This window comes from Molothrus aeneus, chromosome 13, assembly GCF_037042795.1.
Source record: "Molothrus aeneus isolate 106 chromosome 13, BPBGC_Maene_1.0, whole genome shotgun sequence".
Classification (NCBI taxonomy): Eukaryota; Metazoa; Chordata; class Aves; order Passeriformes; family Icteridae; genus Molothrus; species Molothrus aeneus.
Genome location: NC_089658.1, coordinates 4,983,327 through 5,006,476, shown reverse-complemented (window position 1 = coordinate 5,006,476; position 23,150 = coordinate 4,983,327). Strand labels below are relative to the sequence as shown.

The window sequence follows — 23,150 nt, the reverse complement described above, 5'->3', positions numbered from 1 at the left end:
ACGACTGGATGTGATGCAAACAGGTGTGAGGGAACAGCACCTGCACATGCTGCAGTCACAGAGGCTTGTTTCACATTGTACCCAAGCTCTGAGGGAAGCAGCACAAAAAAGAACAGATTCTGGGGCCAAGTTACACATTACAGTTGATGTGATCCAACACTCTGCTGCCAAGAGGGCAGGCCTGTCTGCTGCTTTACTCTGCCTTCCTGTACTTGGTTGCTGTGCCTTGTTCCCTCCTGTCCACCAGCTGTGCAATCACCTGATTGCACACTGAACATATTTCACTCATCAATCTTGCAGAAACAAAAAAAAAGTGCTCCTTTCTGGATAACATATGACTTCAACCTACTCAGCACAGGGTCAGTTAAACACAACAAAAAAAGGGAGCCTGTGCAGCAGAGAACAAGAGGCTGAAGGCAGAAAGACAAAGGGCTGAAAGAGCCAAAGCCTGCTCCCTTTTGCAACACTTAGATTTTTGCCCACCAGTGCATGTGCTCTGGAGCACATGGCTTGACAAGCTGCTACCCAGACTGGCTACTGCCAAAAAAAGGGGTCTCAAACCATCCCACTTGGCATTCCCAGCAATTCTCTTGGGCTAATCCAGCCACCCACCTGTCCCTACAGTAAACCACTTCTGGAAACGACACTGGCCAAAAAACTGATCTGGAGAAGAGGCTGATTGCTGCTGCCTGCAGACCCTGCAGTAGCACATGGCAGGGCCAGCCCTGCACCAGCTCAAGGGCTGGGCTCTGCTCTCAGCAGGAGCTGCCTGCAGTGCCTGAAAGGCCCAGCTGAGCCCCCAGCAAACACACGTGAGGCCAGCTGTGTTGAGCAAGCAGCCACAAGCAGCACATTCTCTCAAAGGAGAGAATGGGTTAGAGGACAACACTAAAACGGGACCCGAACTCAGGAGGGGACAAGGTGTGATAACAACAGCTCAACACTGCTGGGTTTACAGAGGGAGCAAAGTGACATCAACCAAATGTGACGTCTGTTGATGAAATATGCCTGACTGCAAGACTGCTTAAACCCAGGAGAGCCTTACTAATGCCTAACTTGGCACAGAACTGGATTGTACTCAGTCTTACTTATGGATAACAGAAATCAGCAAGGAATCCATTTCTGTAGGGACTGAGGAATAAAACAATTCACAAGTGCCTGTGCAATGTAGTAAAAAATGCAGAGTAACTCTGTATAATGCACAGCCATTTTGATAAGTCTGACACTAGTGTAGAATTACGTTTTCCTTGCCTAAAGGTATTTCAGAGACTGAACTTAACTTATGTAATATCAGTGCAAACTGTCTTTCAGTTTTGAAGGCACTGCATTTTTATCAAAGTCAGATAGATCCACCACACCATACCTTTTCAGGAACAAAGCATGGTCATTCAGAATGCAAAATATACCTGTTCCCACTAAAAACTGAAGTTTACATCTCAGGATATTTACCATACTATCTTTTTAAGATGTTGCAACCACTAAAAGACAACTTACCTAAGCTTAATGAAACCTAGTCATAAGACTACTCAATTTTATTTAATTTCAAAAAATCTGTTTTTCAAGAAATCAACAGATTTTGTAAAGGATACAAAATCACAGATAAAATCACATTTATGTTAAATATTGTAGCACATGCGAAGTTTACTAGAGTTACTTGATAAACAGATGTGAAAAAGCTTTCTTCAGGCAGTTCTCTACCCCAGTGCAACACCTCGTACTATGAGCTGACACTGAGGAGAGCCGTGCCTGCTGCTGTCACTCAAGTTCCCAACGTACCAGGGTTGTCTTTGGCAACGAGCCCTTTGGAGAAGTCGCTGGGTGTGGGGGAGGTGCGGCTGTCCAGGCTGTGGCAGTACTCCCACCTCTTCTGCTGCAGCTCCTGCAGCCAGTAGGTCGTGTCCTGCCGAGTCGCAGCCTGCAGGACACGGGAGCAGAGCGCTGGTGAGACCCCTGCACGCCCTTGTGCGTGAACACAGCAATTCCAAGCGCAATAATAAACCCCACACAGATCAGCAGCAGATCACCAAGGTACCGTCACTCCAAATCAGTATGATTTTAAAGGAATAACCACAATGCACCAGGTGCACCCTGTGCTCACATGCACATCCATGATTTTCACGCCAGAATTTTTCATTAGAAGTAGTCTCACACATTCCTTTTCTTCAGTTTTACACTCAGACTTTAGAAAACGCAGCAGCATCATATATTTTACACACAAAGCACTGTTTGAACATATAACTACAAATCTATATTATTGGAAAAAATCCCATACACATTCAGGAAGATTCCCATTTTCTTTTAACTTGCTTTACCAGCAGAAGCCAACAAACGAATAATGCATTGCAATGCCTCTTACCTTAATGACTAAATCTACACACTGTATTTCCTGATGATACCATGAGCTAACTACCTTCTATAGAAAAATCAGATTTAAAACAAAAAAACCCCAAAATCCAACATTAATGCCTAACCTACAAGCCTACAGTCAAAAATGTGAATGGGCAGTAAGTGAGGAAGAATTCAAACATATCTTGAATCAGAGCTCTAAGTGATTTCAAAATGACAATATACAAATACCAAGGAGAGGCAAGTGAAGGTATCTGACACTGCAGGTGCTCTATGGAAAAGTAATTGTTATTTCAACATACCTCTCCAGCTGCCAGTCTAGGACAAGCACCTGACCTGGTAACATGGACTGTTTAGGAAAAAAAAATTAGCACTGATGAGGAGACACTCCCCTAACTCCTCTGGCTTGGTAGCACATGGAGTGCTTATCTTTTAGCTGGCCTTTCTCCTACCTCCTCCCAGAGTGCATGACAGCATTATCAGTGGAAAAGATGACTATGTTTATTCTTTAAAGACAACCTAATTTCAAACAGTTTTTTGTTCTGTTCCTCAGAAATTAAGAGGACACCTGTGCAAGGCACAGCTGCAAAAGAATGGAGAGCAACAAATAGCACACATTTACATACAAAGGCATACAGTAAGTGCTGCATAAAGCACAGCAATGGCACAGAATTGTCTACATTTTTCACATAAGAACACTTCTGGTCTAGTAAAATTGACGATTCATTGGCCATTATATTTTGGCCCCAAGAGCAGCTAATGACAACACAAAGCATAAACAGCATGGCAAACAAAAACTGATGTTTCCCCAGGGTGCTCTCTCTGGTTCAGCAATTTGTAATCTCAGTTTAATCATGAGAGAGATGGATTTTTATTTTACCTTTTGGCTCTTTGTACCCCTATGAGCTTTAACATCCATGACACCCTACAGCAAATGGCTCCAAAGGACCATTCAAGGAGATAAAGCAGAAAACCTCAGTTATTCCTGAAGCTGCTGCTCCAGCTCCTTTCAGTACATTATGCACATGGCAGGATACAAGATATATAAATCAAATAAACAATCATAAATCAAGAAGTGAAACAAACAAGTGACACATGAGGACACTGCAGAGTCAGTTGGTAAGAAAGATATGTAACCAAAATACTTCTAATCTGAAATGGAAATCAGCTTCATGTATTATTTCTTGCTTACTCACAGGAAACCAGAGAAAATAATTTCCCTCATAAAAAAATACATAGGGTAAAGAATAGTTCAGGTCAAAGAACTGGACTCTGGGAAATGCCAATCCCCACAGCCACCTCTGGCAGTTTGGGAATGACCTCCAATGACCACAGGAGCAGGTTTTTAAGTCTATAGACTACAGTCACTTCTTGCCAGGAGTAAACATCTCCCCTTCTATTCCTAGCACTGAAATATTTCCTTTGGAGCTTTAGCCAGTGGCAAGTCTTCAGTTCTGGTAAATATGAGAGCTTATACTTCCTTTAGAGACACCTGCTGACAGGCCATGTAAAGCAATGTTAACTGTGCTCCAGCAAAAAACCACCAAGAATTCAAAGAGCTTCCACTAACCCAGGATGCAGAGCTTACGTGGTTCTCTTTGCTACCACAACACAGCTAATGAGGCAACCCACTGCAGTCAGTCTAAGTTATACCTACAATTAGCTCCTGCCCATGACTTCCTGAACTTCATGAACCTCTCTCACAATTTGCCCCGCTACCATCTCACCAATCACCTTCAGAGAGCAGTGAATCAATGTTCTTGGAGTTGCTCCTTGCTGCTTGTCAATTCCCAGCTGCAGGGAGGCACACTCAGCTCCCAGGGGAGGCTGTTACACACAGGGCCGGGCAGCCGTGCCCGCCCTCCAGCACCAAGTGCCAAGGCAAAGCAGCACAGGCTTCTCACGCCCCTGCTTTAACTCATTTCCCCAAGAATTACTCCGTGCCCTCCTGCTGCCCCCAGCCTGTTACCTTGCCTTCTTTTCCTCCCATACATGGTCCTCCTCTTCTGGAGTCTTCCTCTCCCTTTGAACAGTTTTGGCTGACTTTATTACAGTCATCTCAGTTATTTACAACTAAAAGAATCTCCTAAAAATCTCTGTTAAAATTAGTTTTGTTTAAACAAAATTCATTGTTTAAACTGTTGTTTGAAATAGATGTTTAAAAAAATCAAAACAAAATAAAACCAAGAACTACATATAGAATATTTAAGTCTTCATCTTCCCCTAATCACAAAGAGCACAAGTTTTGAAACATATTTTAAAATTTCCTTTATCTGTCAAAGAAAGGAACACTGCCATGCTTGCCCATTTCTCACGACTTTTACTAGTATTTGGCTACTGCCCACCATGAGAGCCAAAACATTTAATTAAGCAGAGTAGCAATTAAGTACACAAAAAGTCCTTATAGCTACTAAGGTATTGCTAAGGTGCTTTCTTACTGCAGAGCCATGCAGTCACATTTTAATGGATGCAGTTCTGTGAGAAAGACACTACCATGAATGGCCCTTGAACTGGTGTGAAATAAGGAATCACTGTAATTGTACTGCTGCAAACTTACAGGCAACACTAGGAGTAAAAGACACTCTTAAGTGAAGAGCCATACAGTACCATGTAATTCTCAACTTAAGCAATGGAAAATTACTGTAATTTAATTAAAAATATTCCCCTAAATTCTTCCACTAAGAATGATGTAGAATTGTCACCTTCTGATCCAAACATGACAGAGAAGAATTATTTGAGGAAACCATCCATGGACTGCCACTGGACACACTGGTGGAACACGTATGCCAACATTAAATACTTTAAAGGAAGAGTCCAAAGAAATGCAACCAGCAGACCTCACATTTTGAGAAATCCCATGAAAATTCTTGCTACATTTCTGAACACAGACAAAGCTCTCTCCCTCAAGCTACTCTGTAAAAAGGGAACATCACCAGAAAGTTTGCATTTCTTAAGATTTACTATTCCTGCTATGCTCAAACACCAAATCTGGGGCCAGATGGCTTCTTCTGGAGGGCAGCCCAACTTTTAATTAAAGCACTGCAACCACTAAGCAGCAAAGTTTTGAGCAAGAAGCATCAGCTCAGACAACAAACCACCCTCAGTGCTGAGCTCCCTCCTCTGCTGTGTCAAGCCCTGCAGCAAAACTGTTCAAGCTCAACATCACTGAGCACTGCTGCATCCTGTGAGATCACTGACAAATTTCAGCATCCGCTCCTAAGCCACTCTCAGTTCAGCAAGTTTGGGGTCCAACACTTTCAAGTATCAGGGCCCTGAAATCTCTGCAGTCTCTGGAATCCTTACACTTGGCCAATAGCCCAGAAAATATTTTTTCTTTCACAACTGTGTGCAATTTCTGTTCCACTCCCAATTCACCACTATTCACAGAGAAGTGACCAGACACACAGTCCAGCATCACTGGCCAGAGTTCCTTTGGTTCTGAAGCAAGCAAAACAGATCACTACATATCACTCACTACCTGCTTTAAAAAATAAATGAGAAATGCTGCCTTTGTTCATTTTTATATATTCATAATGTTAATTATTTCCCCCCTTAATGCAAGGCCTTGCAGTGCAAATACAGCCAAATGTTTATTTGATAGTATTAGCAGCATTTTGTGTTACAGGACATATTTGCAGGATCAGTATTTGCATGCCTTTCCATAAAAATAGTCTCAAACATAACTTATCCATATTCATAAAATACACAATTTTCTGTGCTCCTTTACCTAAAGGGATGGTACCTGTTATATATTTAAATGGAAAAGATTTTTACACACACTTAACTTCTTCTGCACCTGTTGGAATGTACAGAAAAAACCACAATCATACAAACGGCAGGCTGGTTTTCTACACCTCTAAAATATGAATATTTTGTTTTATTTGCTGTAAAGGCTGCAGTATATTTTTTCCATAATTCTTATCTGGGCAACAAAGCTAGAGTACATCATAGAGTTCTCAGCTCCCAATACCTGACAAAAGGCTGAGCAATCAAGATGATGGAATCATTACACTAACACGAAACTGAGGCATGATAAGAAATAATGCATTCCTCAATAGTATCATCATTTCAATCTGGAATTCCAGCAGCTTATTTTTTATTGCTCTTCTTAGTCTGTAACACTGAATGGGAAAGGCCAGATCACAAGATGTGGAAATTTTGAACAAACAGCAAATTGAGGAAAACAAAGCATGTGAATTACAGGCTGAAGACAGCATTTCACTTGACTTTATTCCTCATGCTCTGTGTGTAATGTTTTCTTGATAGAAAATCACATTTGCTTTTAACAGGGGCTGGATTGGAGGGGGAGGGAGAGGGGTTGGGTTGTTTGGGTTTTTTCATTTACCATCTTGAATTAATTTGCAACTCTACCTAAGTGAGCTGAAGGATGCTTTTAAAGGCCTTAAAGAACTATCATGCTGGACTGAAGAAAATTAATTTCAGCATCAAAAACCTTATTTGGTTTTATTCCTTGGTGAATGACATGGCCACAAAACGCCAGATGGTCCTGCAATATCCCTTAAGATTTTCATTAACTCCTTCTTTACTATATAAACACAACATAACATCATCTTTATGTACAAACATGTGGCTGCTTTAGGGCATCACAACACAAAATTATCTTTTTCTGCTAATTGCAGAAATTAATTTGACTTTCTTAACTGGCACCATTTCTCAATCCTCATAAGGGAAACATGAAGAAAGTTCCAATCTATGCACGTTCTTTCCTAGAGAGCACCGGAAAAAACTTAACACATAAAATATGGGCAGAGTAGCAACATCACAGACCAAAAGATACAAAAAAAAAGAAAAAATGAAAAAGAAAGCCCCCATGTCTTACATTTGTGTAGCAGTGCTGAGGATGATTTGTGTCTTCATGACTGCAGAAGACATCCGAGACTGCTGCCAAAGTACTGTCTGACAGTCAAACACAGCACTTCACACTGCAATCTTTATCACAAATCCTGGGCTCTCAACAAAACCCCTCCTGTTCAAAAGGCACCCTCAACACAAAATTTTTCTGAAGATCTCCATGTAAAATCACTAGATGCTAATTAAAACAAAGAAAACTCCTCAAACTATTGAAAGCAAAGCTTAAACCAAGTCTGCGGTTTTAATGTTCATAACACAAACACTTGGGCTATAAAGGCAGATTCACTGAAAGTAGTAAAATCTTTTACAACTACACAAAGGTAGTTTTTATGTGCAACTGACTACATTGCTTTTACCTAAGCAAATACTATTAAAATTATTATTGTATTAGTTTCCTAGGTAAATAAATTTCTTATTCTCTAGTAAATCAAGTTAATGAGTCGGTATTTTGACATTTATACTCATCAAAACAGAATGCTATAGAGCTGGACACAATCATCCTCCACAGACCCAGCAGGTATCATGAGTGCTCAAATCTCCACCGTTGAATAAGTATGTAAGAGGTATTTTCCAGTATTCAATAGGAAGTTCTACTGCTTAACACTTAATGGATTATGTTCTAAGATTGTTCCTCAGAAAGTACACAGTTCACGTGAAAAGTTACATTCTATGCAGAAGAACGCTCTTTGAAGGACACATATCTGCCTTAACAGAATTAAAAAACAATGGATGCTCAGAATAATTTATTTCTTCTTTACTTAGTCAAAATGGTTTCCCTGTTGGCTTTTTTTCCTAGGCATGACAATAGAGGAAAGATATCTTAAATAATCCAAACATTTACCTCTTGTCCTGAGAAAATCTGAGTCCTTGAACAGACAAGGCGATAAGCAGCTCTGCTACTATGAGGAAACAATTCTCCCTCCTCTTCCTTCCTCCCAAAGCAGCCTAGACGCAGACTCCTGCCACGCATCGTCTTTTCAAAATAAACACTCCAAAACTGAAACCCGACCACTCCCTCCAAACTTCCAAAACCCCAACCCGTCAGATTTCCTCGGAAATTTTTTTTCTGCCCAGACAATTCCAGAGAAGGCACTCAGCCCATGCTCAGTAGAAGCATTTCCTCCTTCTCAGAGGAGCACGGTAAACACGAAATCGTAAAGGAGAAATTCGCAACTAACAGACAGCTGGGGCCAGCCCGGTACTGCGGATCTCCCCGGCGTTTGCGAAACAGCACCTTCCTTCCTACAGCAGCCCGCTGGGGCGCGGCGGAGGGGCCCCGCCGGCCGGGGCGGTACCGCGGGCGGAGGGCACGGGCGGCACCGGGGATGGGGCCGGGACAGGAGCGGCGATGGGTCCCGCCCGCCCCGGGCCTACCTTGAGAACGGTGACGGCCCCGCCGGGGCTGTGCACCTCGAAGGCGGTGAGCTCGTCCCCCGCAGCGGCCGCGCCGGCCTCGGGCTGGTGGTAGCTGAAGCAGGCGGAGGCGATGTCCAGGTGCCCGAGGGGCAGCGGCTCCTGAGGCCCCTTGAAGTAGTAGAGGTAGCAGCGGCGGGGGTCGAACACGAACCAGCGGCTGCGGAAGCCGCGCAGGGGCCCCTTGCCCGACAGCTTCTGCAAGTACCCGCAGAGCTTGGGGGTGCCGGGGCCGGGCTGCTCCCCGGCCAGACCCTCCTCCCCCTCCGAGCCCGCCGCCGGCATCGCCGCGCTCGCCGCGGACGCAGCCCCGGGGCCGCGCAGGGAGCGGGGACGGCTCGGCCCGCGCCCGCCGCCTCTCGGGACTTGTAGTGCGGGCCCGCCCCGCCGGCCCCGGCAGCGCCGGCACCGCGCCCGCCCCGGCCGAGCGCGGCTCCTGAGCGCGGCCCCGCCGCCGCTCCCGGCCCCGAGCTCGGGCGCGGCCCTGCCCCAGGAAATCGGCCGCTGCTGACGTGGGACGGCGCTCCTCGCTCCGCGCGTCCCGGGCTCCCGTGCTGCCGGGCTCCGGCACTTTTCTGACCGAATCAAATACGGTTTTCCAAATCATACCTTGGCCTATGATCAGATTAAAACCCTTCTCTTGTAGTCTCCTGTAGTTTCCTATTCTGAATCCTATCCCTGCCCGGCATCGCAGCAGCAGCCAAAGGAGTGCGAAAATTATATGGAAAATGAAGGCACATCAGTGGGTAAAAAGCTGTATTTTACAGGGATTAGGCTTGTGAATGACTACAGACCAAACTCTTTTTTTTTTCTTTTTTTTTTTTTTTTTCCCCTGAAACGCCTAGCACGCTTTGGGCTCTAGGGAACTTCTGGTGTTAATAATAAGGAACTTCTAACATAGGAAACGACTGTGAAGACATCAGGCTACCACAGGGAGGTACACAGAACTTCATTTCTCAGGGTGTTTGGAGCACAGTATATGCGTGTTTCCTTTAAACATGCCTAATGCTCTGGCACTAATACAGAAAACAGTCTGATGTGGCATAAGCATCCAAAAATGGGAGGAGACTGTTCCATGGTTAATGACACACAGCTTTTCATTCTCACCCTTAAATACAGCAAGGAAGGTTTGCTGTCAAAATAGTTGTTGAAGCTGATATGTGCTATGGTGTTTTTATCAGTACAATGCTATTTATGAAATAGCATCTGGCTGAATTTTGACAGTTTGGAAGTTCCCATTATCCAGAAATCCTAAATTCTCCAGAGCTTCTCACTCTGTCCTCATTTCTAAATGCCTTCATGAATTTCTCATTAAAAAGTAACAGTCTCATCAGAAAATATTTTCATTCTATGGTAAAGCATATAAAGGATATAAAGCACCTGAGTATTTTTATGGTTGTCCACGAGTTCTACTTGGATGTTGGCACAAGGAACTGCAGCATTCCTCCCCTGTGGCTGTCACCTCTTGACCAGAAATGTGCCAAGTGAGGAGACAGCCAGTGTTCTGCTGGCAGGAAAACATGAGTAATTTGTTACAGAAAATGAGGTGTGGAAGTTCCCTCCCCAGTCAACTCACATGACATAAGTGGGATCTACTGAAAGATTACACATTCCAAATTAAGGCTAGACATTTTTCTTTTGGGATTCTTTTAGTAAATGTGGACAGTAAGAAGGGTTGATCCTGCTTTAATACAGGTCAATAATGTTTCTTCCACATGTAGTGCTCAGTCTCTTCTTCCCCAAATACAAAGTATTCATCATGCTCTTTGTTGCCAAGTGTCATTTGCCAGAGCATGAGTTACACAGGGGAAACACTGATTCCCTTTGGAAGCTGCCGCTTTCTTATCTCAGCCATTTAGACAAGTTGAAGTGCCCCAGCACTTATCCCTGATCTGTTACATTATCTCATCAGTGTACTGAAGTGTGGCCTTGTTCTCTGTGAGCTGAGCACCCATGACTCCTGCTGGCTATCAGTGATTACATCCTGCAGCAAATCAAAGAATCACAGGATCCCAAATCCTCAAAACTTTTGCTGTCAGTACTTCTCTTTTAAAATTTTCTGTTTAGCTTCCTTACTACTCTCATAGCAGGAGAATCCCCTAATTTCACAGCTGATTCATGTAAGCATACAGTTCCCCTTGTTGGGAAATAAGTTCCTTATTTCATGTATGCACTTTTTCACAAACAGATCCAGATGTGGACTGGCAAATAACAGCAACTTATCGCTAAGTTGTTGTTGTGAATTAAATGAAAACAATACATTTACCTGCTTTTTCCTTTCATGTCCAGGATGCATAGATGACATTCTGTTGCTAACAAATGTCTAGAAAACAACCAAAAATAGCATATCACGTTGCAAGATTTCCCTCCTGGCCAGGGGCCAGGGTCAATGAAGCTTTTGGTGTGCACAAAACTCCTAAGCATAATGCAACAGGCAAGGCAATGTTACACACAGTGGGACAGTCATTATACTCCTAAAAGGACAACAAAGCTTGTCAAACATGAAAATACTCGAAATTCCCTTTTATTCTGCTGAGGTTTTCTCTCCTAAAAGTTAACTAGTATTTTAGTTATAGCACTTTTGGCATACAAGGCAAAAAACTCCACATAAAAAAATAGAAATGTATTTACTCTCAAGAAGTTGAGACTGGTCTAACTTGTAATAAATGTAGTGACTTTATCTTATAATGAATATGGGCATTCATGGTTCCTGAGTAAGTCCACAATTATTCTTGAAAAAAGGTAAATACCCAAGAAAAAGGAAGTCTGTCATCAATATGGAGGCAGAGATGATACAGCTTGTGTCTGTGCCAGGCTCATGCTGTCATGTTTACAGAATTGCAGGAAACATGCATAAATAAAACAGCATATCTGTACTGTGCTTTTGATTAAAGGGTGATCATAGCTCCAAAATTAGAGTGGCTGAGAGCATACACTGCTTCTTTCCACAATGCCTATATAACTTACATCAAAGTTACAAGAGTTATAACATATCAATATAACCTGATAGATTTATATAACTTGATATCAAAATAACCTAAATCATTACTTTTTATATATCTATATAACCTGAATTATAGCTTTTTATACCTGTATAACCTCAATCATAAATTGTACACCTATATAACCTGATATAAATAATTTTCTGTACAATGCAATGGTTAGTATAAAATTAACTCAGTTGCTTAATGCTGAATAGAAAAAAAAAATTGATAAAAAACTCACCAGGTGGATAGCTTTAGAGATAGATAAGTACAGTACTAAGGAGAAATTGCCAAATGTAAAGCAAATTAGCCACAAAACAAAGAATTTAGGCCCGTTCAGACCAGACAGACCTAGGAACACCATAACTGCTGATGCTCTGCAGGCAAAGTTGAGAAGTTCAGATGGGAAGAAGACCTTGGAAGCATTCATCAAAGACCCCCAAACTGGGGAGGAGCAAGCACAGTGCAAAATCTTATACCCATGAGATCATACTATATAAACTAGCTCCTGTGTGTATGTGATGAAGTTTTAGTGACACAGTAAGACTAAGAAATACTGACTGTATAAATATGCCACAGCATTTGGCAAGGGTGGCTGAGTTAGGTGGAGCTATCCTCCTCACCACCAGCACTGCATTAAACAAATACCTGCTCTATAGACATTGGTCTATGGGGATTTATTTCCAGCCTATCCTTTGGGCATCACAGAAAGCAAAAATTACTGTCTCTTGTCTGATATCTTCTGACAAATAGGGATTCCATTAGAGATGAATCCCAGAGTTTTTCAGAGCTCACACAGAACATCCATTGGTCTTTTCTTTCCAGAGCAATGGAACTACAGACAACTGCCCCTCTCCATTCCTGTTCCACACAGTGTCAGCCCAAACCTGCATGCTGAGATGTGGGCTAAACTGTTACTTTTACTCCATTTTAACAAACACTTTGCAGGTTCCTGCAAAATGTTATCTATGACTGTCACTGCCAAGGTCAGTAATGTCACCCTGCTATAGCCTATGTACAGTACTTGCATATTCTATCACACATTATTTTGAAGGCTAAATGGTTTTGGCCTAGTATTATTTAAATTATTTGGAGGTGGAGAATGAGAAAAACTTTCCTAAGCTTTTTCTTTAACCAATAAACAGGCAAAGTATTTTTTCAAATGACTGTTTCTGATGCAGTCTGACATGTCATTCTACATCCCCCTGCCTCTCAGTCACCACACAGTCCATGAAGAACATCACAGTACTCACAGACTCTTTCCTTCTATGCAAGGAAGTCAGCCAAACAATTACATGGGCTGTTTTAAGTGCTAGCAATGTCTCATTTTCCAGCATTATTCTTTAAGCACTAGATGGTGCTCCATTCCTCTTGCACATTCACCATTTGTGTTCCCCTCTCAAAATGGAAAAAGATACAAGCTGTGGATAAGCAGGGAAGCTTAGCTGCACTTTCTGATTCAGTAGGAAAGATCTTATTTAACTTCAGTTAACTGTCTCATCTAACACCAGTTGACTACATGACAACATTAATACATGAGTTTACTCTTTTTTTGCTGTAATTGCACTGCATTTTAGCAAGTACTCTTCACTATGAAAAAGCAACAATATGCAATTCAGTGAATGGCAGTATTGATTTCTAGCTGGAAATCTGTAATCTGACTTGTGAAGATATCCAGGCAAGTTGGTAGTTGTGTAGAAGAGAAAGAGTCAAACTAGACCCCTTATGAATAGAAAAGCAGGAATTACTTAACTGTGGCAAGAAGCTGAGCAATCCATATGCACATAGCCCTTGGCCTGTCAGCATCCATGTGGATCCCATGGAGAACTGGGGAGCTGGAGAACTGCTACAGGGCTTGGCAGGTATGCTGAAGAGGAAAAGCAGAATTTTGAGTACTGTTATAGAGATTAAATGATTAATGGGTAAGAGATATAACCAAAGCTAATGACACAATTAATAAAACACTATTATTTCAGCAGCATACAGTGTAACTTACTTCCATTTATATAGATGTTTTCTTTATATTATTACATAAATGGATATACTTCCATGTCATACTTCATTCCTTTGGAGAACCAAATATATACATACAATGGGGGCTTACAGAAGTGTCCAGTAAAAAGAAAGATTCTGTGATCACCTGAATTTACTAGGTGATACTAGGTGATGCTAAATAGCAGTTATACAGCCCATTAGTGTCTTAAGTTGTGTTTACTTTCAGCACAACATTTCAGAGGCCCAGCCAGTTTTCTCACCTGTCAATCACACTATGGCCTTTTTCCTGACTTTCTAACTCATTTCCTGGGACACTGTAGCCTGGCTTACACCCTTCCATTGTATTAACTGCAACCATGTAACTGCATATTTTCAGTAGCTCCTAAACTTCCTTCTTTCCATGTACAGTAGCTGTGGACCACTTCCCTCCCTCCATTTACACTGTAATAGAAACCTCTTCAATGAGAGAAAAGCTCATAGCTGAAGCTTAGTGCTGATATCAGATAACTGCAGTCATGGGAATATTGAGAAACTTTCACTGTCTTGTTCCAGTTGTTTTTCCCAGGAATTGCAGGTAGGAACAAGCCCAGACAATGTGTGTGCCTCAGTGAATGGTTCTGTACTTACAGCTACAGTTTACACACAACCCCCAGTGCCACCAGCACCCACTGTTTTAATTCTTATCCAAACATGCTCTTCTTATTTCTCACCATTTTACCTTTAGTTTGAATGTCCATCTCACTGAAGGCTGATTCCTCTCCCCAGTCTTTAGATATTTAACTGAGGCTTAATGCTGCAGTGGCAAATTCCATATAATCCACAGATGGAAGGTATATTGTGAGCGAGAAATCCATTCCCTCCAGTTTCCATCTAGTGTCAATGGGAAAGCAGCAGATGATGGAGAGAAAATTATTGCAGTGTTTGAACTTAAATGAAATTAATTCCAGCCTAAATTCTTTGGACTTTTGTTGTAGACCATGAACTGCTTAACATACTTAGAGGTGTGAGCTTAAAGTAACATCAAACAGTCACATCAGCCCTTTGCAAATAAGCTTTCTTCAAATCCTTCTAATTCTTGAATTCTTAACTGTATAACAAGTCTATTCATCACTTTTCAATAAATGAACCAAATATTCTAGTAAAGGTAATTGTATTTGTCAAAGATGAATGGGATTAAAAAACCCTGCAGATGGTTAACTGAAAGACACGTATTTTTAAAAATTGAAAAAGCTATAACAGATATAATCTGAACTAAAAATAGAGAGATTCAGCCAGACTATTTGGTCTAGAATCCAGGCTACATTTGTCACATGAAAATTATTTTGCAGGAAATATCTATTGCTATTTGTTTCCGTTCAAGACAAACATTACCAGAGCAGCTTTTCCTGTGGTTTTCTGTTTTGGAACTCCTGGTTTTGGCTTTGTAGAAAGACAGGAAGCAAATGGACAACTGAGGAAATACAGCTTCAAGAGTAAGTCACACCATTTAAATCTGGAGCCAAACTCATCCAAGTCCTGCCCCACTGAGGCAGATACTGAATAGCAGTGTTATCTCAGAAAAGGTGAGGAGAAAATTATGCCCTCATATCTAGAGAATTCTCTCCTGTATCCAATGTTACCAGAATCACGTATGCCAAGTTTGCAATTGTACTTGTCTGAAAACACTGTCCATGTGTGCTCAGTCTGAGGACTGTCAGTTTATACCACCAGCACTGCATTCTGTTGTCTTTTGGGGTACTGAGGAAGGTTTCACAAAGGTGAGGGAATGGATACCGATCCTATTCAAAGCAATTAACAGCTCTAGCAATCACTTTTGTTTGGAAACTTCAGAGGCCTTCACCAAGTTAACCTCAAGCATTTACCAGAACAGCTCCCCAGTCACAAGACTGCTGTGTATTGACATAACCCAGTTATTTCCTGCATGCAACCTCTACACAAAGAAGCAGAGCTTTTGGTGAGAAAAGGAGTATCACAAGTATTGTATTCTGCCAAGAAAGTAGAAAGGAGAGAGGGCTAACAGAAGGGTGTTGGGAGAAGGCTGTTAGGAGAAATGAAAGTAAGGAGTAATGAGGACAACCAAGATGGCTTATTTACTGTCAGTGCACTGAGTGTCAACCCAGACTCTTCAGTCCCAAATGAGACACAATTCCTGAAGGAGTGCTAAATTTACCTGAGGAAAAAGGGTAGGATATGGGCAGTTCTAGTGGAGAGCTCTAATACCAAGTGGATCAAGAGACAAGAAACATCTGTTAAGAATAAAACTAAGGGATCCACTGAACAATGCAGCCTGACATGGAAGCAGAAGCAGCTCTGGCCTGGTAGTTCTGGTACAATGTTTTGGCAGGGTAATTGTACCTAATTGTACAGGTACACAGTTTGCACCTGTACTGCACAGGTTGTGCTGCTGTGGCTGTACTGCTGGGACTGAGGATACCCTCAGCACTAAGGCTTTCTGGTAGTATTTTACACCAAGGTTTGATAGTTGTTATTTCTCTGTTCAGACCTCCTCAAGGTACTGTTAGACACTTGTGTTTACAGCTGAATAAACAAGCTTCCGTAAAAGAACAGAAATAACACCCCAAAACGACCATTTTTGGGGACAAACTTAATTACACTTTATTACACTTAATTACACTAATCTTAAAGCAGACAAAATAATCATACTTAAAGTGGAATAACTCTTTAACTAAGAAAATACTCTTTCTCATAGTGTCTAGATATTCTCCTGTGCTTTTTGGCAGACTTTGGATACAAACTATACATCTTGTTCTAGTTCAGTGATGGACAAAATACAACCCTTCAGAATAAAAACACCTGCAATCATGCACCCATGAAAAAAAATACTGGGTAACACAGCAGTTTGGGCTCATCTTCTACAATCTATCTAAAATTTTGACAAAAATATCTTGTATCTTCTTGTGAACTTCAGAAAAGCTCTATTAAAAAATCTACTAGTACTCTGCACTTTGGCATTTCAACTGGATTAAAGACAGAAATGCAATGAAGAGGAATTTCTATCCTCCAGATCCCAAAGTAATGTGAGTATTCCAGAAGCACATGTAGCTATTTCCATTCTCTTTATTTGCTTTCACTGACCATGTGCATTCAAAGAAGCATCAGGCCAAAATTCCATTCTCAGTGGTACAAGCATTTGAATACTTTTTTTTTTATTTAAACAAATTCTTTTTAGCAGCTCATTATGCCTATAGATAAAAGATCATATGTCCTTGCTATGCATCACAGACAATTGTAAATCACAGGTGACAACAACCCCCCAAACTTCTATTGTGAGCTAACAAAAATCATTAAAGAAAGAACATAAATTGTTTCATGAGTTCCAAAAAGAAATAAAAAGATAATGTAGGCAGCCAGCAACTACTCCAGTGTCACTGTTAGTAGAAAAATATAAAAGAAGGATGGGTTTAAATAGAAAGGAAATCCCATTCACAAAAATGGAATCACCTATGAACTTGATTTAAAATTATTGCCAGGATTTTCTTTTCTTCCTGCCCCTATAATGGCCTTTTAGGATAAAACATTTAGAAATTGGCTACATCAGCAGTGGAGGTGATTGAAGATCGTGCTTGGGGGCAGAATAAATCATTAGATGTCCAGGGAAATGCCCTTGACTCTCTTTTCTTTGGCAAACCCTTCATTTCACCCCCTTTTAGTGAAATATAAAAGGAATTAAAGGCCACAAAGAATCACATTTGTAGATTATTGGATCAGACATCAATTAAATAATTCCACCTGTTTTAAATCTTAGATAAATAGGATAAGGAAAGGTAGAAGGTTTTGTAGGGTTCCAAATTCAGTTACTGAATCAAGCTTCCTGTGTTTCATCAGCATGCATAACCCCCTCAGCTTCATTTTCCTAAGTCAAGGTTTTTGCTAGGCTCTTCTCAGATATCAGGCTCAATTTTCCCTGCATTGTTATTCTCCACCCTACAACAGGGGAACTGCAGAAACTGTGGGTGTTCTACCCCATCTCTGCTGAAGATATGAATAAGAGTGAATCTCCAAAGGACACACTGATATTTTTAAAAGGATATAACAAATATCAGGTTTCTTCCCAGAAGGAATTTGGGAAGAAATATGAAGATACTGTTCAAAGTATTTTCTCTGGCTTTACCAGAACTTACTCTGTGAAATGCTTACTCATAACGCCAAGGGCAGTGGCATTAGTGGGAAGTCTGCAGCCTCTTTGTGTACAGAATGTCCTCATTTCAAGGAAGCAAATGAGAGGCAATGATAGCTGAGTTCTGTACAATTTTAAAGGAAATAAAAATAGAGTGAGAACTCTAATGCCTGTGTTCTTTATGAGAACTCCAATGTTCTTTGTTTATTGTAGTAAAGCCCAGACTTTCAAACAAAATGTGTCAGACACAGATGAAATGGCTAAGCAAGTTTTTTTTGCATTTTTCAGTACTCTCAGATTAGCTATTCATGTTTTAATAAGCTCTTCAAAATCAAAGGGACATACTAAAGATAATTACAATTCCTTTTCACTTATCTGTCATACAAAATTTTAATGTTTTCTTCCATTTTACATACTGTCTAATAGAGAATGAGACAGTAAAAATACTTGCAGTAAATCTGTTTTCCATCTCTGCCTGCATATTAGTATTTCTTCAGGAACAGAATAATTTCTTATTTGCAGGTTTTCTTTTTTTTTTTTTTTTATGCATTCTATGCTTGAATAACACAAAATATTATTTAAGGACCTGATCTGAAGCCTGCCTACTGAAGTGAGTAGGAGTCCTGTGGAGATTTGGCCCTCAAGGATATCTGCCTACTACAGAATTATCACAGTGAGAGAAAAACTCCTCCAAGCCAATCTGGGAGAGCGTGTGGCATTAATAACCCACTGTTTCACTTGGTGAGTTCCTCAGAATGAAAATACCTCAAAACACATTAACGTCTCTGGATACCAATTATTGCCTCTGCTTTTTCAGTGAGAGGAGATAACTGGAAATGAAAAAATTACTGAGAATTAGTCATGTGGGACTAGGTCATTTCACTAGGAATATTTACAAGTAAATTCTGCAGAAAGCCAAATTTTAAAGACGTGTAGTAAGAGGGATTAGTGAATGCAAATTCTAATGCTACTGTCATTATGAGGATGGGCAAAATTACCATAGGGAATTTTTATATACTTCCTTATCATATTTGTTCGTAACATTAGAAGAACAATAGTTATTAAAATGGCCATACAAGAGATGAAAAATTTTAAACATATGAAAGGCCTCACTGAATTTCCTGGAATTGAATTTATTTCTGTGAACATATACATCAATTAACCTATTTGTTTAGGCAGAACAGTAACAGTCTTTCAGTTTCAAACTTCTTCTAGAGGGAATTCTCTCTGAATCTACAGCTTTTTGTATGCAGAACTTTTCATCTGTATAAAGAAAAAAAAAAAGCATCATCATTTTCAGGAAACCCAAAATACCATTTTGGTTAAAATATCAATATTCTTTTTCCTCTCAGGGCCTACTAGTCCACAACGACAGTGGCCACAGCGCCAAACCAGACAAAGTTGAAGCATTTGGAGCACACTCTCATGCACCTGGAGTGACTCTTGGGGTGTCCTGTGCAGGGCCAGGAGCTGGACTCAATGATCCTGACAGGTCAACTCAGCATCTTCTGTGGTCCTCTGATTCTATAAGCAGATGTCTAAGTAAGAGATCATTTCCTTTCAGCTGGGATGGGGGGGAAATCTGGTGAATATCAATTTATTTCTAAGTGCCATTGAAGTAACCCTGAATATTAGATTGCTAATAAAAGGTTACTAATGATCCACATGAATTCACTGTCTGTGAAGTGCTGCCTCCAGAGTGATGTGAGAAACAGCCCATAACACCCATAACCAAGGGGATTAGATGCCTACAAAAAAGCTGGATCTGACTTCTGGACAGATGAATACTTTCCCAGACTAAACTGTAAACCATTTCCACCAAGTAAACAGAGTTCTACATGAGGGACCAGACCAAAGTCTTCAATTACCACCCCTTCAGCCAGCAGCTACCAATTCCCAGAGCTTGTCAGTGTGCAGAGCACAGGGCAAGCCTGATCCCTGTTGAATGGCCCAAGCTGTGATTAAGCCCACAGCAACGAGTTGCCTTGCTCCTGGCAGGCTGCCACAGCCACTGATTTCAGTGAAGAAAAGTTACAGTTAGAAAAGGAGGAGGCTGGCCTGGTGCCCACAGCCCTCTTCAGCAGAGTTAAACCACTCTGGCCTACATTTGCAGGCACATGTGGCCCCAAGCTGCCTGAGCAGGAACTGGAGAGCAGGGTACAGATGGTGCCTTGTGCTGCAGGGCTCGTGAGCATGCACCCAACAGCCACGGAGCCTGTACCTGCAGAATGGCACAAGGCGTTCAGGGCTTTGTGCATGAAAATATCTTAGCAGATCCTGACTGGAAAGAGCAGAGGGAAGGACTCTTCTACATTGCAACTGCAGAGCACCCAGGGCTGGCACAGCTGGGCTCCTCACTGCTCTTGCCAACATCAGGCAGTCAAAAGGAAAAGACAGTGGGGAATTTCACCTGGAGTTCAGATTGGAAAATGTCTTACAGACAAGGATGGCAGAACTTAGAGTTAAATAAAGGCACTGTTATCTTAAATGCTGATACTCTTTGAATTCTACCAAGAACAGTCTCCTCCTTCTCTCCACCAAAGAGAATGTGATAGTCACTCAGTGTCACTAACATCTCTACAAGACACCCAAAACTGCAAAATTATACAGACAAAAGAGGAGAACATCTGTTCATGGGTTCTGTACTTCTGTCTCAGACACTCATCTTCCTAAGCACATGAACAATGATAATTTTATTATCTTTAATGTCTTCCTCATCAAATTTCACTCCATTGTCTGTCCCAGACAAGGTGTACTGGGCAATAACATTATAAACTCTTCTTAATCTTGCTGTTATTTCAGCCCAAATTGATTTACTGGGGATTCTGAGCTCACAAGCGTAATATTTCCCATCCACAACAAAAACTCTACTCTACTTTATATTCTGTTATTTTAGAATATAATCTTAACCAATTCAAATTTTTAGAATATGAGTTGTTTACAGTTTCAGCAAGAAAGTCCCTCTTTAATTTTTAACGTACATTTCAATTTTCAGGGACTTTATTAAAACATATTTTTTTATATGCTGTTGAGAAACACAAAACTTTCTCTGTAATTATGTACAGTTTTAAAATCAGTAATTAATCACAGTTTCATATTTTTGTTTGTGGCATCATAGGTTCTATAGAGTATCCCCTATTTGAGGACATTTAAACTGTTAAATGAAGTTATGACTCGTTATGGTGGCATGGTGCCACCTTGTGAGGTTTCATCGTAAGTGCCTCTAACATGCACAAGGAGATAAAAATTAGTCCTAGGGAGAAAAGGAAAGGAGACTGTTCCTCTGTGACTGCAATAAATTGCAAGAGATTCCAACAGTGAGCCTGTTGACAAAGAAGAGCATGTGGTTATGGGTTAAGAAAAGAGCATTCAGCATATTAAGGTTACATTAAAGGGCATGAGAGGGCACAAAGAACTGCAGCAAAACCTCAAGTACTTTCCCCAACCCAGATCCAATTACAGACACGAGTTAATTCCACTGAAGTCAGCAGTTACTGGAGATTAATGTGGAAGTAATGCAAATCAGATTTTGGCCTGCAGGCTGTTGCAAATCTTGGCTTACAGTATTTCCTTAAAACAACCATCACTTAAAATAACCAAGTTATTTCTTACTTTTTGATACTGTTTTATTTACTTTCACAACTCTTTTTTTGTCCCCAAGATGCTTTAACTGTATATAAATGAGAGATCACACACACAGCTGTTTTGATTGAGGCTTTAGGTAATAGTTTTTGTTTTTCTTTGTCCATTTTTGAAAAAATATAGTAATGTCTGTTTATTTTTAACACTTTTCTGCAATTCAAAATGTATGTCCTCTTACTTTTGGGCCAAATCCAAAACTGTTTTAATCTAAACCTCTTTTACTGTTCCAGTTTCTTTCCACGTGGCCTGATAGTTCTTTTAGAGTAAGGCTGGTTGAGGAAACACTTGCTAGAGAATCTGCTAGATTGTGCCAATAATTGTACAACTGCCAAAGTCCAGCAGGTTTGGTACCTTTTGACAGGATTAAATTTGCATCCCACTGAACTACGCACTCAACAATCTTGCTGTAAGAAAACTGCTAGTTGCAAGACATCCAGCTACAGTCAACTGTGAAAGCACCAACACAAAGCTCTTCAGAACTCTATCCCTCACCTTTGCCATCAGGTGCTGGAAATACTCACCCACCACTAGGCAGTGCTGAAGGATTGAGTGCACAGACCGCTCTCAAACGCCAGGGACACACAACGTTGCTCTGGTTTTTGTTACAGGCCATGAATGTAAGTCAAAAAAATAAAGGCAGTTAGGACAGCTGCACACATCTGTATCTGTAGTATTTTGCTAGAACACATCTCTATGAACAGGAACATTTCTCCACAACGTGCCCCTGATTTATTTTTCTCTTTGTTTCTCAGCTCAGGTGGATGACTCCAAGGTCAAACGTCTGGCTGCAAGCTCCCATGTCTCCTAAGGGCTTTGTGGCATTTAGGTCAGAGAGGACCCAGGGAAACAAGACACTGAGCACTTCCAAGGCCACTCATCCTTTAAGAGCAGAGTATGATATAACCCAAGAATGACACACAGTGTCAGGAGAACAGGAATTTTAGCTAATAACAATCATAACACACAGAAGAATGTTGATGCCAAAAGGAACTGAGCTATGTCATCAGCACCAGATCCTTTTTATCTGGATAATCTGATCCCAAATCTTGCAACCTAGTATTTTACAAATACATCCTAATCATATCTTCCTACACACCTCACAAGGCTTCCAAGATTAAATGCCTGTCTTGAAATAAATTTTTATAAATTAGGATGATCCTTCAATTAAGAGGAAGTAACTTTAACATAATCTCTCTTAATGCCAATGTCTTGCAAATATTTTGAATCAGCTGATACACCTAACTTAATCTGCTCAAAATGAAAAACAGGCTTGAATCTCTTTTTACTCAATCAGAACTTAATATGAAAATTAATTTCTCTCAACTTTAACTTGGGTAAGGGAATTCAGGTTTTAATTTCTTTATCTAAACAGAAATCAGTAGGAGGAAGCATTAAAATGCTATAAACATCAATGACCATGATAGCTCTAAGATATGTATTACAAATAAATGTAAAAATTACTGTCATTTCCACTGTACAATCTTGGACATGTCTGTCCTGTATACTTTGAATATCCGAAATTTCCATTGAAACTTTTAATGTACACACATGCTGCTAGATAAATATTTCTTCTTTATTCATAGTGTGTAAATCTGAACAGCAAGCTACCCTGCAAGCTCACCACACAAGAGTTTCTGAGGTAGACAGGCATCACCACCCCTACAGAAATGATAAACAGGTTAGGTTCTCTACTTTAACAGTTTTCTATATAACACATTTCATTCTTTGAGAGATTTAACTTTACAGTAATTGGAATAATG

The 23,150-nt window shown here is 40.7% G+C and overlaps 1 protein-coding gene across 1 annotated transcript in view; it reads right to left on the bottom strand.

The window, feature by feature from the left end:
- The window catches only part of TBC1D2B (TBC1 domain family member 2B), a 30,259-nt gene extending 21,343 nt beyond the window's left edge, over positions 1–8,916 (bottom strand). Inside the window, exons 1-2 of the mRNA XM_066558921.1 lie at positions 8,593–8,916; positions 1,777–1,915 (exon numbers count right to left, since the gene is read on the bottom strand). Coding sequence (XP_066415018.1) covers positions 1,777–1,915; positions 8,593–8,916 — 463 coding nt within the window. The remainder of the gene's footprint in view (positions 1–1,776; positions 1,916–8,592) is intronic.
- Positions 8,917–23,150: the final 14,234 nt, after the last annotated feature.